This window comes from Mixophyes fleayi, chromosome 10, assembly GCF_038048845.1.
Source record: "Mixophyes fleayi isolate aMixFle1 chromosome 10, aMixFle1.hap1, whole genome shotgun sequence".
In the NCBI taxonomy this organism is placed as follows: Eukaryota; Metazoa; Chordata; class Amphibia; order Anura; family Limnodynastidae; genus Mixophyes; species Mixophyes fleayi.
This window is the reverse complement of record NC_134411.1, coordinates 60,493,063-60,514,595: the sequence shown is the minus strand read 5'-3', so window position 1 is coordinate 60,514,595 and position 21,533 is coordinate 60,493,063. Positions and strand designations below refer to the sequence as shown.

Here is a 21,533-nt window from a genome sequence, read left to right as displayed (position 1 = left end):
AAAGTGTTATTTCTAAACCTAAACAAGATCTAAACAAAACCAAGGGCTTTTTTAGATGTGAATCATGTGTAGCATGTAAGGACATACAAAGTGATACCATCAAAGTTGTAGAAGTGAAATCCACGACTACTAGTTTAGTATATAAGGTCAATGAGTTTATGACTTGCAATTCCAATAACTGGATATTTAGTAGAGTGTAGTTGTGGAAAACAGTACATAGGCGGGCAGAACGATGGAGTGAGCACATAAGGCATATAAAAAAGGGGTACAAGCAAAATTCTGTATCGGCACACTGCAAAGAAAATCATATATTTGAGAAAAAAATCCATTAAATTTTTCTGTGCTTTGAAAAAAGCAAGATGATTGGAGGAAAAGGAATTCCAATGTGGATTTAGAAAAAGCAGAAATGAGACTGTTTTACTCTATGAGGACTTGAATCCCCAAGGGTTTAAAATCCAATTTTGAAATTAAATGGTTTCTTATGTTAAGACGTATAATTATTTGAACCCTACTTTAATATGCATGCCCTTCCTGTACTATATATTTATTGAGTAAATCAGATTTTTTTATGTGTTGAATAAGTATAGTATATACTGATATAGGATATGACCATTTGAAATATAGAGAATATGCCATCTAAGAAATCCCTATGTATGGGAAGAATAGGGTTGGTCAGATAAATAAGATCCATGGGTTTATCCATATATTATATATTTGATGATAATAATTTAATTGCCAAAGTTGTGCACAAATAGACTATTTGGTCTGATAGTATGGAAGAGAATGTATTATAATCTCTTTGGTTAGTGAACTTAAAGTAAGGAGAATTATAATTAAGAGACAATATAAGCCCTGTGAGGACTATGATTAATTCAAGGGAATAATTACCGTTACGGTTAGGTCTTCTAGAGGGACATAGGAGGTTTTATGTAACTCCTACCATTAAAGTTTGGTCTTGGTTTTAATTTAAACTATCTGCAGTATGGTATGTATTATTATTATGGATATGAAGGTTTTGATATTTTAGTTATTCACATTACCACCATATATTTGTTAGCAATTATGAAGACTGCAATATGTTTATCCTAATCTAATTGTTTATGAGGGATAAGGATCATTTAAATATTCAAGGAAACATCTGACGAACTGAAAATTCAGAATTATACTCACCGTTTATTTCCTTTCCTTGAAATACTCAATGGCAGCCCACAGAATGGGTTAATCCCTAATGAGCTAGTGTAGTGAAGTGTAGTGAATTTTGGAATTTTGTCCCACCTGGCCCCTATATAAGGCAGCTCCTCCTCTTCCTCAGTGTCTTTCGTAACTTCCCAAGCCGTCCTATAACATAACTATCAGAACAAGGGTGGGAAAATATAGGGCTGCCATGGAGTATTTCAAAGAAAGGAAATTAACGGTGAGTATAATTCTCAATTTTAGTTTCCCTACTCCATGGCAGCCCACACAATGGGATATACCAAAGAAGTACAATAATCGGGAGGGCAATAAAACACCTTAATAAGGTCAAAGCGAAAATTTATTCACAGCGCTCGCTGGAGAATCTTTCTCCCAAACTGTGTCTCCTTAGAGACTGAACCATCAAGAAGATAATGTTTAGAGAAAGTGTGCTTCGACGACCATCCGGCTGCCTTACAGATGCCGTTTTGCCAAGGCAACGGCCGGACGCCGAGTGTGTTAAGCGCTGCGCCCCGGCAAGTGCTGCAGCCGGGCGCATGCGCTAAGTATAGCCTGCGGGCTAATTAAACATCATTAGGAAGTCTGAGCCTGCTTGTCATCACAGGGCTGAGCCCTGATTGGCCCATGTCAGTATATAAGGCAGGGAGGGCTTAGCCTCCCTGCCGGTTATAGTGTTCAGTTTGCCTGTCCGCTAGCCTGCTCCTGTATCGTGTTGGCGACAACCTGTGGATTGATTTCTTGTGTATGACCCCTGCCTGGACATTGACTCTGCCTGTTTGCCAGTGACCCTTGACCTCTCAGCCTGTAACTTGGATCTCGCTACCTTGCCTGTGACCCCGACCTTTGGCGTGTTTACTACTACTCCTGCTTGCAAGTGACCTCTGACCTCGGCTAGTTTACTGGATTCGCTGTCTGCCATTACTCCTCATTCCTGGGTTCTCCGCAACTGGTACCCATCTCACGACCCTCCGTTAGTCTGCAGCCAACTCTGTCCCCACCACTAGGGGCAACAGTGAACACCGGACTTTCGGAGTAGACTCCGGGTTTTGTGGTATTGGCTGCTGGAGTTCCTAACACAGATACTTGCACCTTTAATGTAGCGTGTGCTAGTCCTTTAACAAAACCATCTTTGAGAAACTCTAACACCTCCGGCACACTGGCAGACATGGGATCCTTCGCCATGTCCTTTGCCCAACGAATTAATTTTTTCCAAATTCTGTAATAAAACAGAGGAATTCTTTTTCCTGGCCTGAATTAGAATGTCTTTTACTTCATCCGAGATACCTTTTGATTTCAGCAATCGCCGCTCAGTCTTCACGCCACCAAAAAAAGGGAGTCTGGATTTGGTTGTAGAACTGGACCCTGATGTATGAGGTCCGGCCTGACCGGCAATGGCCATGGATGTTCCAGCAACATTCTCTGTGCTAGAGCGAACCAAGGGCGCCACGGCCACGCTGGGGGGACTGCTATCACCTCCACCTTCTCTTTTCTTATTTTCCCCGAGTACCTGAGCGCTGACTGAAAAAGGAGGAAACACATACCCCAGCTTGAAGTTCACTTCATTGACAGAGCATCTACCCCCAGGACTCTGTTGTCTCTGTGACGGGAGTAGAAGAGAGGTACCTTGGCATTGCTTCTGTGGCCATCAGTTCTATCTGTGGCGTTGCAAATCTGCGTTGTAGAAGTTGAAAAACTTCTTCATGCAGCTCCCACTCACCTGGGTGGACTTGGTGTCTGCTTAAGTAGTCTGCCCCTACGTTGTCTTTGCTTGCTACGTGAAGGGCTGAGAGATTTCAGGTTCGCCTCTGCCCATTCCATTAATGTGGTTATTTCGGCCACATTGCCCTGCTCTTGATACCACTTTGCTTGTTTATGAAGGCTACCACAGTCCTGTTGTCGGAGAACACTCGTAGATGCTTGGTTCGTAGAGAGGGCTGGAAGTACTGAAATCGCATGCCAGACCGCTCATCTCCAAGATGTTTCCCTGAAGAAATCTCTCTTTGTCTCGCCAAGTGACTGGGATATGAAAATATGCATCCTTTAAGTCTAGTGCCGTAGAAAATCTCCTGTTTCTACTGCTTTGAGAATTGAATTGAATTGATAGATTCCAACAGGAAATGTTTTGCTCGCACATGGCTGTTGAGCGCCCTTAAATCTAGTACTGTCCTGAAGGCACCTGATGGTTTCCAGACGAGGAACAGTCGGAAATAGAACCCCGTTTTTCTGACTCGACAGTACTGGTACGATCGCTTTTGTTTTCACCAAGCCTCTTAGGCTTCCCTGCAATGCTTGCTGTTCTAAGAAAGACGAAGGACTTCTTGACTGAACAAATTTGTTTCCTACTGGGTAGGTACGGAATTCTATGGCATAGCCCTTGGTGACTATCTCCTGGACCAATCTGTCTTGTGTGGTCCGAATCCAAACTTTTGCAAAGTGTGATACCCTGCCGCCCACTGGAGCTAGTGGAAACTGGATATGTAGATAGTCATTTCGGTCTTTGCTTTCCTTGTTTGCCCCTATTTGGTCTGAAGGGCCGAAAGGACTGCCTTGCCATATTATCCTATTGTCTAGAATAATGTCTCCCTGGCCTATAGGCACGGGTTTCCTTAAACTGTTGCTTTGGAGAATAATAACAAAAACATCTCACCTTTCTGTCTTGTGGTAACAGACTAGCATTGCACTTGCAAGCCTTTGCATTAGATTCCCCAGTTTTTTGTTTTGTTTTTTGCCAAACAAGAAATTGCCTTTATATGGAAGCGTTGTCAGATGGCATTTAGATTGATGATCTGCCGCCCACGGACGTAGCCAGAGCGCCCTTCTTAATACTACTGCTGAAGTCATGCTCCTGGAAGAAAGCACAATCGTATCCAACGCAGCTTCACACAAGAAATCAATGTTTTTCTGCATAATCTCTAAGGATTTGAGAAGATACAATCTATTTATCTCATCCTCAATATCCATATGTAGAGTATTGGCCCACAGCCTCAGGGCTCTAGCTGCCGAAGCAATGGCTACCCCAGACTTTAGGGTTATGCCTGAGGAGATTTGTAATTTCCTGAAGGAAGTCTCCATTCTTCTATCCATAGCATCTTTTAATGGACCTCCCTCACCCCACGGGAGAGTGGTCCTTGAGGATAAGCCAGCTATGGCTGAATCCATCTTAGGCACCGAACACCATTTCAGCACATCCTCACCCTGAAAAGGGTACATGTGATTTAGTCTGCCCATGTTAGGATGACTCTTGTCTAAGGCCTGACCTTCATTAGCAATCAGGTCTTTAATCACCTTATGCATATGCAACACCCTAGACATTATTTGGTGCTCTGAAAACAATGCATCCTGCGGTTTGATTGGCACAGTTGGCTCCTCAATACCTAAAGATTTGTTAATATGCCTAAGTATAACATTCACAGTATTCCAAATTAAACATTCTGGGATCCTCTTTCACTTCATCCTTACTATCTGACTCCAAATCGCATTTCTGAGCAGAACTGAATGTTTCAGAGAGCGGTCCTGGCCTATTTCCTCCATGAAAAGAACTGCTTAAATTGTTCAGGGGAGGCAGGCTCCTCTACCGTTTCCGGGGTGCATGAAACACATAACGGATCAGTACAATCTTTCGGTAAACTGCCATCACAAGCTGCACATACATGATTCTTCAGTTTATATTTCCTTTTTCCCTGCACAAGCTCCACAGAGGTACTGTAGATAATAGAAAAATGGAACTAAGTAATCTAAGAGTAACCAAAAACCCCTTTTTAAGGGCTTACCTTGGGGTTCCTTCAGCTTTTTGGGGGCGGGCTTCTGGTCCATAGTGCCCTTATCCAGATAGCTGCTAGTTCCTACAGCAAACACCAAACCAATACTGAGCTTCATAAATGGACTACATCTGCTCAACACAGTGCCTGCTTTTGACATCAACCAAGTGAGCCTTTAGCAGATTAACTACCTCAAGTGTTTCCATCCCGAGAGGTAAGGTAACTGAGGAATAGCGCTGCCGGGCACCGCACATGCACGCGCGTCTGGGTCCTCACATGCGCGCGCGACTTCCAAGTATGCACGCCTGTCGGCAGTCTTGCTAAACTCAGAAGAGGCAGAAATGTCCCGGCACTTGCCCAGCTGGTACTGTCATCCCAACAGCCAGCTCAGAGGAAAGCCATAAAACTTCCAGGTAAGCCCTCTCGTATAAAATAAAATATAAAACAACAAACACTCACTACACTACCTGTCCTACACACTGCTAAGACAGGAAGAAAAGACACTGAGGAAGAGGAGGAGCTACCTTATATAGGGGCCAGGTGGGACAAAATTCTTCCTGTCTACACTAGCTGATTACGGATTAACCCATTGTGTGGGCTGCCATGGAGTAGGGAAAGAAAAAAAAGTTTTAACGCAAGAATGATCTATGCAAGCAATATATTACACAAATATTTATTTAAAATCTACCAATGTTGATAGTTCATAACTGTATATGATCCAATTGGTATTATCTGTATAAGTTTGTCAGCAATTAATCTGCACTTATTAAAATTACTGTTTACATAGTGTATGAAAAACCTTATGAAGAGATTATGATAGAAGGGATAACATGCAGTTTTTAAATAGATGTTATTTTAGAAATAATCAAATTATGATATAAACGACATCTATATAAAAGGTGTAAGTAGTGGATAGTCCATATTCCATATGAAGGGTATGGGCTAATAGGGAACATTTCTTATTTCAACCACAGGTTATAGATATGATGTTTATTTCAGTTTCTTTGGCTTTCAAGAGGCTAATTGTAATACTAATTAGCGCAACCATTCCTTAGCAAATTGGTTTAGCAAATTTTAGTTGTTATGCACATTCCTGTTATTGGATTATTAAATCGGGATTATTTCCTGTGTAAAATGACCATTGTCATTGAACATAGTTCTGCTATAATATAATCAGTGTTTATAAGAGTATTGGATTTCACGAAGATTAAGGAAATTATTCCTGTTAAATTCCTGATATGTATTTAAATTTCCTGTACCTTTTTAACTTTTTTTTAATGTGATATAAATTGTGAACACAAAGTTATAAGGTTCAACTTTTTACAAGAAGTGAGAATTGTATGTATATGTTAGATGCAACATGTTAATCAGCAAAGAGGTGACACACCTGTATCATTGTGCTTATGATTTATTAAGATTTCTTTAAAAGGGTGTGCACATTGTAAGATCCCATATACCTTGATAAAGATTTTTTTAATCGAAACGTGTCAGCTGTGATAGCTGGAGATTACACAGAGAGAACTGTTGATTTCTTCCTGATACTTGCTGAAGGAAAGGCTGGCTACCCTGATAAAACCCTGGGGATTTTATTTCTACAGCGCATATTCATCTGTATTAGGGTAAGACTCCATCCTCATATGTGTGGCTAAATCTCCATCTGGGGATCAAGTTTGTTTTAAGTTTTGCTTGTATTTGAATAAAATGGTAAAGAAGAGGATTTTTATACTTCGGATAAATCGGTTTCTTAGATTCCATCTGAGGGACACTGCTAAAATGGGTTCTAAGAGGGGAGCGTGGAGTTGGCACTTAGCTAGTTAACTTTTGTTAAATGAATCAAGCCGACAGACCTTTCTCCTCTCTACAACCCCTGTAGCTCCTCAGTTTAGTTAAAAAGCTCCAAGAAAGGGGAGTCAAACAATCCTAGAACACACAGCAGAAGAGCAGAAGGGGGAAACGCAGTGTCCCCCGATGGATTCAGAGAAAAGGATTTATCCTCTCTCAGGTGCGCCAGGGAGAAGTGATTATGGCAGGGGACTTTAATGTTGTAGTAGATGATACTATAGATATATCGTCCACTTTGCTCCCCCCGTCAGTGGCTCGGAGTCCCGTAAATCTAAGGCCTTGGTGTCCGTTCTTTCCCATCATCTCCTCTTTGACTCCTGGAGGCTTAGGGAACCCTCATCCCGAGATTATACATTTTACAACCGGTTCATAGTACCTATTCACAAATAGACATGGTCTTTCTCAGCCACGATCTGTCATTAAGGCTCAGGGCAGCCCATATACACCCAATGGTTTGGTCTGACCACTCTCCTATATCAGCCGATCTCTCAGACACAGTATCCCACCCTCGCCCCGCTACGTGGCGTATTATTGACTCCATTCTCCATGATCAGCCACTTACCTTAGAGCTTCAGACCCTTCTTGAGGAGTATTTTCTCTTTAATGACCTCCCCCATGACCCTCTGGGAAGCCCATAAGGCAGTAGTGCGGTGCCATCTTATTAGCATGGCCTCACGCCGTAAGAAGTTGGCCATCTCCAAACGTGCGTCATTAACTATTCAACTCGACTCTGGAGAGACAGCATAAACTATCCCCAGATGAAGAGGTACTGACCAAACTCTTAAAAGGCGAGATCTGATTTAAACCTCCTTCTCTCTGAGTCCACTGCCATGGCCCTGAAACGGCTGAAGCAGACGTTCTATGAGAAGAGAGATAAAGCTGACAGAATACTAGCCACCCATCTGAGGGCTCAGAGATCTCAAAACAACGTCATGGCCCTGAAGTCTCCTTCTGGCTCACCCATTTACCGTCCTGACCAGATAGGGCGCGAGTTTCAGAAATTTTATTCTACATTGTATAATTTGGATGCTCTAAATCCCAGGAGTGCTCCCCCTGCAGATACTATAGCAGTCTTTCTGAGACAAGCGAATCTCCCCACCCTCTCCTGTAGCCTAGCTCAACAACTAAATGAGGAGATTACATCGGAGGAAATACTGGCAGTTATCAAGGCCCAAGAGACTTCCATGGCCTGATGGCTTCTCCGCAGCCTACTATAAAAGATTTTCCCAGACCCTTGCCCCCCAACTCCGCTCCCTGTTCAATGCTGTCTTGCATGGAGATCCCTTCCCTAAATCGTTGTTAGAGGCGCGTACTGTAGTTATACATAAGGAGGGGAAGGACCCTAGCGACTGTGCAAGCTACCGTTCCATCTCCCTTCTTAATGTTGACATCAAGATATATGCAAAGATCCTGGCCACCTGTCTGAATGGAGTCCTTCTGGATCTAATCCACTATGACCAGGTGGGTTTCATCCTGGATCGCCAGGCTAGGGATAATACTCGCCGTGCGATAGATCTTGTTCAAATTATTAACCAAAGATGTCTTCCGGCCATGATGCTTTCACTAGATGCCAAGAAGGCGTTTGATCCAATTTCTTGGAATTTTATGACCCTTGCTCTGAAGGAGTATATGGCTTCTCGGCTGAATTTCTGACCGGGGTATCTGCCCTCTATAACTCTCCCTCAGCTAGGGTTCTGGTTAATGGATCTCTATTTGACACTCACACCCTCTCCAACAGGACGAGAAAGGGCTGCACCCTTTCGCCCTTAATCTTTGCACTAGTGATAGAACCCTGGCAGCGATGATCAGACAGATGCCATCGATTTCAGGTGTGACAGTGGGGCCGCGGGAATTCAAGGTTTCTCTCTTCGCAGATGACATACTTCTTTCTCTGACGAACCCTCAAGAGTCTCTACCCGCCTTATATAAACTTATGGATGATTACAGATGGTATTTAGTCCCCTCCCGTCTACATGCTATCTTTCCTGCTTCCAGTGATCGATGTTGGAGGAGTTGCGGACTGCGGGGTACCCTGTTGCACGTTTGGTGGAGTTGCCCTAGACTGCAGTCTTACTGGCAGCAAATTCATAAACTAATTAAATCTGTGACACAGGTTAGGATGCCCGATTCCCCTCTTTACTCCCTTCTTCCCAGACGGCTCCCTGACGTCACCCGACCCACACAAAAACTCATTGGACATATACTGAATGCAGCTAAATGTTTGATTGCAGCTCACTGGAAAAATACTGCCCCCCCTCGCTCTCAACTACCATTAGCAAAATTTGGTCAATTTACAGAATGGAAAGCATTACAGCTGTTCTTAAAGATAAACCAGAACATTTCCAAAATACATGGTCTCCATGGACGAACCATTTCAATGCTGAACCCCCATTAACAACCGTCTGACACTCACCCGCCTCCGTAAACTATGATTATTGGAGACTTGGAACGTCTTACACTTTTAAATGGTAGTCATAGACAGTTTGATTATACCTCCTTACTGCCAAGTATGTCACTATTTTTCCTCTTCGCCATCTGATACAGGGAATAATGGGTGATAAACTCTTCTTCCCCCCCCCCCCCCGTTTTTTCTTCCCCACATCCCCCTTCCCCCATTGTTTGTCTTCCCTCTACCCCCCAAAACAACAAAAATAAGAAAAACAACATATTCGTTTCTTTACAGTAACATGCTAATTTACTATGTACTGTTGTGAGCTTTCTTTAATATGCATTTCTGTTACTTACAGTGAAATGTTTCACACATATGTTATATGATGTCTCACTTTTACACTTATGTTGTTTTGAAAAACTTTAATAAAAATTTACCTTTCAAAAAAAAAAAAAAAAATATTTCCATGTTCAAAAAAAAAAAAAACTTATGGATGAATATGGCCTCCTTTCAGGCTATAAAATTAATTTTCTTAAATCAGAGGTCATGCTCCTCCATGCTTCACCTTCCCTTAGGTCCAGTTTACAGACTAATTTTGCACTACGCTGGCAGGCGAATAAGATCAAATATCTTGGAGTTTATATCACCTCGACCTATGATAGATTATAAATCGGGAAAACTTCCCCCCCCCCCCTTCTGTCTAAAATCAAACGGACTTGGAAGAGCTATATCATATCGTGGCTTAGGAGGATTATCACTATTAAGATGAACTTATTCCCTAAACTTCTATATCTTTTTCAGACTCTTCCGGTGAGGGTTCCCGACTCTGTGTTTAGAGATTTGCATTCCTCCTTCCTAAAGTTTATATGGCGTGCCAAGCCCCCTACAATCTCGATAGCACTGTTCAAAAAGCCCAGAGCTCGGGGAGGCAGAGGCTTTCCAGACATTAAATTTTATTATTTGGCTTCCCATCTGACCCAGGTGGCGGTAACCTATGCTCCTTACCAGTCCATAGCATGAGTGGGACCTGGAGACCCGCTATGTTGCTTGTCCCTTCTATGGCATCACTCTGAGGCCTTGCTAATATAGATAGACCACTAGCGGCCTCCTCTCTTCAATCTCTTAAATTCTGTTTGTCCCTTTGGGACTCATGCCGGGTCAAATATAAATTGTCCTCCCCTATCTCACCTCTGACTCCTCTCTGGGGCCACCCACACTTCCCTCCTGGCAATTCAACACAGCAATTTAAACATTGGATAAGGGCGGGAATACGGGTCGTTTCTGACCTGGCAGTCAATCAAACTTGGGCTTCGTCCGCTTTTTTTTTTTTTTTTTGAGTACTTCCAGGTCTGACACTTTGCCATGTCTATGCCCCCCCAGGAGATTCTCCGGGCCCTTACCTCCTTTGAGTATGTGTGTCTACATTCCCCTCTCACTAAAGGGATGATCTGCCAGGATCTATAATTGGCTCATAGAAAATACTTTCGATACTCCAGGCCGACATGAGCGGGAATAGGAAAATGACCTGGGACCTCCTCCAGATGCTCATGCTGGGAGGAAATCAGGGAGGGGATTTCCAAAAGCTCGATCTCTACATTAATTAAGGAAACAGCCTACAAAGTGTACTATAGGTGGTACTATACTCCTGATAAGTTGTCTCGAATGTTTCCTATGGCCATTCCGAGCTGCTGGCGGGAATGTGGCCAGAGAGGTACAATGCTACATATATGGTGGACCTGCCCTCGCATAGTTCCTTTTTGGAACATGGTTTTTACACTTATAAACTTAGTGTCAGAACAACAGATAAATAAAGGACCCCTGGTCATTCTTTCTCTCTCACCCTATACCCGATGAGAGCGCGCCTTCTAAAAAGCTTATCTCCCATGTCTTGGCAGCTGCTAAATCCCTAATAGCAAAGCATTTGAAAGACCCTAGGGCTCCCTCTATGCAGGAATTATGGTCCTACATAGGACATGTTGCAAGCATGGAGAGTATAATGTGTAACCTTCATGATAAATCATATAATTTCGATAGGGTGTGGGCCTCGTGGTATTCACTAGAAAGCCGCAGCTGCCTATCCAGTACGGCTCCCCCTTCCGCAGATTGAATATAGCTCTTGGGCCGCCTCCGGATCCCCTACGCTGGATACGGCGCGCTGCTGGTAAGTATCGTTTGTATGCTATTTTTCTTTTTGGTAGCCAATGTAATTGTGTGGCCTAGCTTTTCCTAGCAATGTTCCAAGTTTACTTACTTAGCGATATTGTTAACAGAACTTGTGCCTTTCTACTTCCCATCCATCCCTCCTTCCTCTTTCCCCCACCAATATAAATGTATAAAACACAGAGGAGACACCTTGAATACTAATACTTTTATGTAAAATATGATGATTGTATTTTTCCTGTTGTTTCCTCTTTAAATAAAGAGTTTAAAAAAAAATAAAAAAATCCTCTTTTCTCATTCATCTTATCTGGGGGACACTGCTACCATGCTGACGTTCTAAAGCAGTATCCCTAATGAAGGGACCACTCTGACAGTCCTACCTGTAGAGCACAACGGGAAAAATTAGCGTCTGCAGACGCAAATACATTGGAATGATAAAATTTGGTAAATGTATCAACCAAGGACCAGGTGGCTGCTCTACAAAGCTAGTCCGCTGAGGCACTATTCCTCACCGTCCAAGAAGCCCCCAACGAGAGGGTGGAATGGGCAGCAATCCTATCTGGCACAGGTTACTTATATTGACTAATAGTTGAGATAAGCCATCTGGCAAAAGTTTGTTTGGAAGCTGGCCATCCCCTTTTAGGGGAATAAAACAAAACAAATAATGAATTTGTCCTTCGAACATTGGCTGTCCTCCTGACATAAATTCAGATGGCCCTGACCACATCCAGGAACTCCATAGAGTTATGTCCAGCCCCTCGTCTCTTATTTCAAACAACCTGCCCCGGGATCCGGAGAGAAGACATGCAATGCTTCATTGTGTGACCCATCTTCTTTCAGTTGGGGTTATCGCCCCGGTTCCTGGGAACCGGAGAGGACAGGGGTTTTACTCAAACCTTTTCCTGGTTCCCAAATCGGATGGCTCATTCTGACCCATTCTAAATTTAGAGATGCTAAATCTTCACCTGCGGGTGGACAGGTTTTGCATGGAGTCCCTCCGATCTGTAATAAATGGGATAGAAGCAGGTGAATACCTAGCGTTGTCCTGAAGATGACATCACCTCTTGGAACACTGGAACTACGATTATCTGGTTTACATGTAATGCCGAAATCATCTTTGGTAGGTAGGAAGAAAGGGCCCATACAGAGCACCCCCCGATCATCATGAAATACAAGGAAGGGTTCTCTACATGAAAAAGCCCCAAACTCTGACACTCTACAAACGGATGCAATAGCTAACAGGAACGCTACTTTCCATGATAGAAAACAAAAATCAGCCGACTGCAAGAGTTCAAAGGGTGGCCTTTGCAGCATATTGAGTACCAAGTTTAGATCCCAAGGTGAAGTGGGTGGAACATATGATGGTTGTATATAAAGGACTCCTTCAAAAAAGTCCATATATCAAGCATATCCGCCAATTGAAGATGGAAAACCACCGAGGGCAGAGACTTGCACTTTTAAAGAAGATAAACGAAGTCCCGCCTCCAAACCATTCTAGAGGAAGGCAAAAAAGCGAGACAGGCGAAAGGAAGCCGTGTTGCAGGGCAGCCCTTTGCACCACCTAATATATGTGCGCCAAATGCAGTGGTATATTTTTGCCGACACAGGTTTTCAAGCCCTCAACATTACCTTAGCTTCCTGATGCAAGAGCTTATCATGGCCAGTCAGTATCGGTGCTGACTATTCAAATAGCCACGGAGTGCCTCCAGAGCGGTCCTGAAGGCACTCTGCTGTGATGTAACATTGCGCATTTCTCTTCGCCCCTCATAGGGGAGCAAGGAGAAATCTGCAATGTAGAGGTACCGTAGTACCGGAAAACTTGCGCAGTCACGATGTTCGGAGTTACATCGCAACTAATTTAATATGGGTCTTAGATTGGACACATAAAAGGTTTCATTTTTACAAATGCTACAATTTGGTGTCATCTTGTACATGACTGTCAGAGCAAAACCTTATTCAGATTATATAGAAGCGATAAACGGACCAAAAAGTTACTTTTACTCAAAATATAGAATATATTTTTCACATGATTGTTGGTTTAAAACTTTTGAATTGTTCCGGTCTTCACTTATTTTAAATCTACATACAGTAACAGAATAACAGTGTTAATATGCAGTAATACAACTAACAAATAATGAAACCTGTAGTATGGCAGTTTAATACATTGAAAGATATTACCCCTTGATCTTTTGAAAATATATTTTACCAGTTTATAGGAAAGGATACAGTATTTTTCCATTTTCCATGGTCAGACGCCAAACAAAGAGGCTTCCGGCTTCATCAAGACATGCTAGCTGGTTTGAGTTGAGGTGAGCAAATGCCAAGTCTGACACACTACCAGTAATACCTTTCAGAAGAATCCGTTCTGCTGTTGTGACACTTAGGACTCGAATCATAGCAGACCCATTAGAACCTGGTAATATCAAGAAAGAAAATGTAGTCTTTGTATTATAAAGGAGTATATTTGGAAATAAAGATACCAGTTTCATCTTGCCCAACTATACACAAACATTGCGCTGGCAGGCCACCTGGGGCTGCCCTACTATGTCAGGAAAGTATATCCAGTACCTTCTAGAGGTTCACCAATAACTCGGACAAAGCAGTTTATCAAGAACAATGTTTTAACAAACACCCCGTCCTTTACTCTTCTCTAGCCCAGAGGACTGCAGTCACTTTTTCCCTTGGTTCCTGTAGTCCCAGCTACTTGGCCCCTGTAGTCCCGGCTACTTGGCCCAAATTTCTTTACCACTACAAAGGTGGTAGCAATCTGATACAAGTCACCCTCCTCCAGCACGCTCACCAAACTATTACACTCAATGGGTAATGCACGCTTAGGAAGCGGGAGCAAGCACTAGTCCAGCAGAAACCAAAAACACCAAAACAAGCTCTGCACTATGTTCTTTCCTCTCCACTTTGAACCAACTGCCCCAGGGTTGGTTCCCTCCTTTTAAACACAGTATTATTTTCGACCCTTTGGACGCCTGCTGGCTTTGCCTCAACCCGAGACAATGAGAAAATACTCAGGTTAATTCAGGGGCTAGGTCAGAATAATTAAGTGATGCCCTTAGCCAGAAAAACCTTCCAACACACACACATTTTATGAGAAACGAGCTGCAGACTTGTTAAGTTGAAATCAAACTTGTTTTATCACACCGAGATTAATCATATCTCTGATTAGGATTCAGGCTAAATACTATTTCTATAAAAGAAGACTTGTCATCACACTTAAATACAGTGTCTATTTAAAATTACCAAAAGTAATTTACTCAGAGACTTCCAGCCATGCACCTAAAAAGTCTTGCGTTAGGCCCTCCACTTAAAAAGGTACAAAAGTCAGAAGAGCACAGCAAATTTTACTCCAAAATAATTAATCTCTCACGTATGGAGACAAGCAAATACAGGGTTTTTTTTTTTCGGAATTGAGGGGGATCCGATGTAGCCAAATAATAATAAAAAAAAATGGGAAACAGGTTGTAGATCTTTATAGTAAGAAGCAGATAATTAACTTTACAAGTTGAAAAGGTTATGATGACATACAGCATGTCAAGAAAAAAAGGGTCACGCACACACAAATACATATACATCCATCAGCCATAATATTAAGACCACTAACAAGTCAAGTAAATAACTTTATCGTCTCATCACATCTCACTACAATGGCACCTGTCAAAGGGTGGGATATATTAGGCAGCAAGTGAACAGTCAATCATTGAAATTGGTGTGTTGGAAGCAGGAAAAAAAGGGAAGCGTAAGTGTGGCTAGATCACTTATAAACAACTTACAATTAGTGGCGCAGTGCGCTGATGCATATCATTGCAAATGTACTGATTTTTGTATTATAAATTTTAATGATTTCTGATGCAGTAGACATATGTTGGAGGAAATGTGTTTTTGCAAAAAAGAAAGAAAGGAAATCCCATGCTAACTAAGTCTTTCCATGTGAGTGACCAACTCATCTTTTTGGCTGCAATGCACAGGAGGGGGTTGTTGGCCTTTCATCCTGTGTTTTAGAGAGATCGTAAACCAATTTGAATAATGAAATAGCAAGTGATTTTGGAAATCACAGACTGATGTGAAGTTTGTTAAGTTTAAATTAAGTTAAATCCAAATTCAAAGAATATATTATATCCTGATGCTAATCAGATGTAATCCCTCAGACTTTGTGGTGCCAGCTAGGATCATGGGGCTGGGTTACACCCTACCAACATATGTGTTAGAAACAGTATATAATAGCTACATTTTGTATTTCAACTGTAGTATACCATCTGTACTTCTGTATGATCACTAGTACCTCTAACTAGTGTGCAATAGTCATTTTCAAGGCCCCTCAACAATGAACATCGCTGCTTGAAGATTCTTCTGACGCCTACTGCATCCAACATATAAGAGCTTACACTCTAATCCGTTCCCCGGTTGTCCTGTGTTGAACCCAGCGTCTGTGTAAATGCTCTGCGCACTACCCAGCAGCCCTGATCCCTAGTAAGCAACCAAAAAAATACCAGCCAACCCACAGCAAAGAGGCGCTGCAGCATCTATACCAGCTGCGCAGAAGTAAACAGTTCTAGGTGTCGTGAGGGAGCCTAATGGTGGCAGCGAGATTTTCCTACAACTGTTGCGCAGTTGGCATTCATAGTTAGCAAGAATCTGGTGGCAAGGCCACACCAGTAGGAGTGGTCAGTAACAGTCAGTTACTGACCGTGAGAAAGAAACCCAGATAAACTGAACAGGGACATCATCCCTTCATCCTTCTCCCAACAGACCCAGTGGCTAAGTAAGACCATCCGGTCACAATTGAGGATCTGAGCGACTGTGACCAAAATTGTGAGAGCTAGATGACTCCAAAATGGCAGGTCTTGTGTGGCGTTCTAGAAATGCAGCGGTTAGAACCTAATAAAAGTGTTCAATTGAAGGATAATCCATGAACCAGCTACAGGGTCATGGGTGTTCAATACACATTGATGCACGTGGGGAGCGAATGCTAGGTCCAAGCCCACAGAAGAGCTACTGTCCACCGCTAACAGCACGTACAATGGCAAAATGAGCGCAAGAATTGGCCCAATGGTGCAATGGAAGAAGGTGGCCTTCTGTGAGGAATCACTTTTTTTTTTTTTTTCACATCATGTGGACAACCGGGTGCATGTGCGTCGTTTACCTCAGGAAGAGATGGCACCAGGATCCACTATGGGAAGAAGGCAAGAAGCAGAAGCAGTGTGATGCTCCGCGCAGTGTTCTGCTGGAAAACCTTGGCATTCATGTGGATGTTACTTTGACACGTACCACCCAAACATTGTTGCAGACTACCTTGCAACTTAAGGGATTTAAAGGCTCTGCTGCTAACATCTTGGTGCCAGATACCACAGGACCCCCCTTCAGAGGTCTTGGGAGTGTTTATTAGTATTTACTATTCCAAAACATAACATAATGATCATAGCATGTTCAATAATCATATCTCGTTGGCGATAGCAGTGTACTATGCACGGATGTCTTCCTAGACAGCAAGCATAAGGTGAGCAGCAGTGTGTCTCTGGAATTTTTTTGAAATGTTAGCAAGTCTGCATAACCGGTTTTTCAAAACATGCCCTTATGAATTAATAGCAGTTCTATATAAACTGTTAAAAGAATAAACAATAGAAGAATAATACTAAATTTAATTATCACTCAATCACTAATTTAATAAACTTAAATTAAGTCTCTCATACCTCTGGTAGCATATGCAAGGTAAGCATTCGATACGGCTATCAAATTGCCATTGTAGTATTTCTGTTCCCAGTCATATTTTGCAACAGGTTGTATTTTGACCTGCAGAGGAAAGCAGTGAAAAGTAAAAAAAAAACAACAAGTTATGACTACATAACATTTGCACCTTTCAAAAAAAATAAAAAAAATAAGGTTCAACAATTCTTTCTATGGCCATGTAATGAGCATATAGAAGTGATTCTGGTCACCCAACAGTAAATAGAAGTATACATAAGGAACAGTTTAAAACAAAATGGGATCGATGGCAAATATGAATATATGAAACCCTATATGGTAAGTGCTCAGCAAGTGGTGTAATGTCACATGTAAATAAACACAAGCCTGCAGTTTAACTACTTTTTGACCTCCCACCAGATGGTTAACACAGATATTATAAGGGAAGAAACCCCTTAATTATTTTTCAGTGGCCAGAAGGAGGAGCCAATATGATTGCATTTTCTGAAGTTTAAAAACAGATCTTAGAGACCTTATTTAAAAAATTTAAAAGATAAGTTCCTTTAATGGTTATCACTAGCCAGAGGTAATTTATGCAGTGCAATGGATACGGTTGGGAGAATAGAAACTGAGAGATATGGTGTGCTATCATGCTGACTCCTAAAAACTCTTTTAGGTTCTTAAGTTTTTTCCGATTCTTATCCACCTTCGATTACACAGGTCTGCGATGAAAAACTTTAACGAATTTATGTGATACTTATAGATTTTTTTGCTTTTGAACTCTAAAATAACTCAATTTTTCTGATCACATCACGTTTTTCTGCAAAACGTGTATTTATGAATAAGTCATTTTTTACATATTCTTTAAAATAAATGTATTCTGCCTACATTCATTATAAAACATTGAAATTAATTCAGTCGGTAGTATAGAAGGTTGCAAATCAGTTCTCGTCATAAACCCCCCCCCCCCCCACCCACTGCCAGATTAAGGTCCACATGGGCCTGGAGTTGAAATTTACAAAGGGCCTAAACCCCATACTGTCTAAAGGAACATTGCGCTCGCGCACACACACACCAACTACAAGGTGCGCTGACGAAGGTAGAACCAAATACAACAGATGCAACACAGTTTTGCCCTGAGCAGGGTCATTTTAACCCCTGCCTACCACCACATACACACTACACACATACACAGTACATATACATTCATAGATTCTTCAAAAAGAAGTTTAAAAGCTGTTTTATTGCACAATAGCAACAATACCATTAGCACATTCAGTCTATCTTAAAGAAACATATGAAAACGGTTTTGGAACTGATTGGATATGCAAGACACAACTGGTTAATATGTGGAGATCTTAGAGATTTATGCATGGTACTTGGCCAGCAACAAAGTTACACCAAATTCCCATGTTTTCTCTGGGATAGCAGAGATAAAAATTTACATTGGCAAAAAAACAATTGGTCAGCTTAAAAAGTTAAGAAATTGCAAAAAATGTTGTCATCAAATCCAGTTTAGTAGATCAAAATAAAGTTTTACTTCCACCTCTACATATTAAATAAGGACTGATAAAACAATTTGTAAAAGCAATGTCTAACATATAGATGCTTTTTAGAAATGAACAGGTTCTGGGCGCTTGTAAAAGAGATATGTAACAATTTAATATTGATAAGACTTAGTATACACAAATAGACATGAATACATATGCAATATAAAGACAAATGGTGCACCAAATGATTTCTGTAGCTCACTGCAGAGCTGTAACATGCATAAGATAAACAATGAGTATGGCAACAGTGTAGATATTGCAAATGTCCAATGATGTTAATTCAAATACAAAGCGGGCATTATAGACAGGTCCAAGGACATATGATGGCCCCCGTGGTGCCGGAGAATCTGAATGTATTATTAATTCAAACGAGCACTCCGTAACAATCCCGCAACTTTATTGCCGGTTAAAACATACGTGCTGAACGCTTGATATTATGGTGAATACCAACAATGGAAATTGCCAATGATATATGTTGTAAACAAGCAACTCACATGTGCAATCCAGGCATGATAGAAATCTGGAAAATACACAAGAACTCATTAACTCCCGTCGTGCGGGAGCATCTAAAAGTCTCTAATTGAAACTGGCACTTGGTGGCGGTCCTGCGACCTATTGTGATAGTGCCGGTAATTGTGTGCGTGTTGAGGGCTTACCTCCGTTGATGGACAAGTGCCTAGCGAGCGGTGAGTGCAAATGAGTGAATCCGCTCTAAGCCCTCCTGATTTCCGGGAAGTCCTCTCTCCTGCGTTACAGATTGCTGAACAAGGAAAGCATCAATCCCGCTGTAAGGGGGCGTGTACACACTGTAAGCTGATCTCCGTGGATCAGTGTCTGTAATAGGTTGTAGTTGTAAACTCCTAGCATGCTAGATGGTGCTGGCAGAACACTGCTAGAGATTGTAGTAGAGTAGATGAATAAAGGACAGTTTCCAACACGTTTTGCCTGGGGCAGTGGCCAGTGAGCTTCCTCAGGGATAATAAAGTCCAACTGGTCTTCCTGGCCAGTATTTAAAAGAAATCCGGATGTACCAATCAACTAATTAGGCAATAAAGTAATTAGATGATCAAAGGATCAAAAGGTGAGTGCTGATAATTGCACAACAGTCCAGCAAACAAATTTAGACATATGATGTGCAGATATGAGGCACAGACAGATACATGTGTTATGTGCGTATTGTCGCTAACCAATAACGATTGTCGAACCTCGAGTTGTGTTTCCAAAGCACAGAGATTTATTCGCAAATAATAGAATATATATATGCTCAAGCGAAGTAAAAGTAAATACAGCCGTTACTTATCGCAGGCGCTCTGGATCCAGTGCAGTCATTCAATCCTGAAGTCTGGGGACAAGATGTCTGCACTCTGGATCACAAGCTGCTGCTTATATACACAATCAAATACAGTAATACAATGAAGATGGTATAGCTTGCATCTATTGGTCCGGGTCTCTGGAATGTCCAAGGGGTTGTCAATCATTGGCTGGTTCATCCAAAGGAATCCAAAGGAGGGGGTCATCTCTGCAGGGGGTATGCTCTGCTCTTCCCGCCAGGATTCCTTAGTCTTAAGTAGTTCATAATTCCCTATCATTAATAACTTGCGTATGCACTCTGCGATTCCCTCGCAGAGTGAACCAAACAGTAGGATATGTAACAAGGTTCATTATGATACCACTCATGATGTTATTCCTTTAACCCGTTCCGTGTATTTCACTAATATGCATGTAACTCTGATATAACATATAAATACTACTATATTTCGACATAACTATGTGTTGCAACTACCATTAATGTGTACTATTTTATAAGTATGCGTGTTTGTGCGCATGTATGGTAAAAGACCAATTACTGTTGCTGCCACGTGTAGTGGATGCGTACGCCCTTTCACGCCGCAGCGTGCCCTTGTACGTCGATGCGTACCGTACGCATCTTTTCAGACAAAGACAACCAAGTTTGCTAGACTTTAATTGAAATGACTTTATCCAATTTGCTGACTTCGACAGTTCCACCCTTTGATAGTGTAATAAACTATCACCCAATCACAATTCAAGTTCAGGATTATACAATACTTCTTCACAGACCATGATCTCGGTATTTGGTACCACCCTTTCAGTCTCTTTCTCAGTGTCACTCCTATGAGACCGTTTTCCACACTTTAACACAGTAGGAACACATTTGACAACTAAACCAATTGCTAAGATGACACCCAGTATAAGGAGAAGGAGCTTACCTACACTCGCAATCATTTCCTGTACCCACTCCCCCAGACCGGAGAACCATTTTGCTGGGTTCAACCATGAGAACCAACCCGCCACCTTTTCCCCGACCTCGTATAACGAAGAATTATGGCTCTTTCGAAATTCCCATTTCAGCTGCAAAATTTCATCCATCTTTCGGTCTATAACCTCTTTAGGGTCATCAGTATTATTAGTAATGTACGTGCAACATTTGACACCGAACTGGGTGGCCAGTGTCACACAGTACCCACCACTAATAGAAGTGAGATAATTTAGTACCAGTCTATGTTGCACCAACTCCTTCTTGTACGCTTGTAGCTCTCTTCCAGTATGGTATTTATGCTTTATGAGCCTACAATGGTATTTATGCTTTATAAACTATATTGATTAGAGTCAATTCTACCTGAGAGCTGGAGAGACATTAGTGCATTTATCGTTGTGGAACACCATATATTAATTCTACGTGCTAAAGTACTGTTTTAAGTGTGTATGTAGATGTGTTTTGTTACATGTACCGTCACTGAGCGCTGCAGAAACTATTTGCAATTTTACTTGAGGTCCTGGGAGAGTCTCTGTGCGTGCAGCTTGTGGCAAGGTGTTTTTGTCATTACAGGATTAGAGCGCTTATCCCTATTATATGTTATATACAATTGTGTCTCTTCCAGTATACCTGAAAGTGTCATCATACATCTCGGTGATATTATCTATTAATTT

At 41.8% G+C, this 21,533-nt stretch overlaps 2 protein-coding genes across 3 annotated transcripts in view; one reads left to right on the top strand and one right to left on the bottom strand.

Moving 5' to 3' along the window:
* Positions 1-21,533, top strand: part of SLC12A4 (solute carrier family 12 member 4) — a 1,264,335-nt gene that overhangs the window by 936,150 nt on the left and 306,652 nt on the right. The gene's annotated exons all lie outside the window — the stretch shown is intronic.
* EDC4 (enhancer of mRNA decapping 4) overlaps positions 1-21,533 on the bottom strand; it is a 257,782-nt gene that overhangs the window by 198,285 nt on the left and 37,964 nt on the right. Inside the window, exons 4-5 of the mRNA XM_075187439.1 lie at positions 17,043-17,142; positions 13,570-13,756 (exon numbers count right to left, since the gene is read on the bottom strand). Of these exons, the coding sequence (XP_075043540.1) occupies positions 13,570-13,756; positions 17,043-17,142 (287 nt within the window). The remainder of the gene's footprint in view (positions 1-13,569; positions 13,757-17,042; positions 17,143-21,533) is intronic.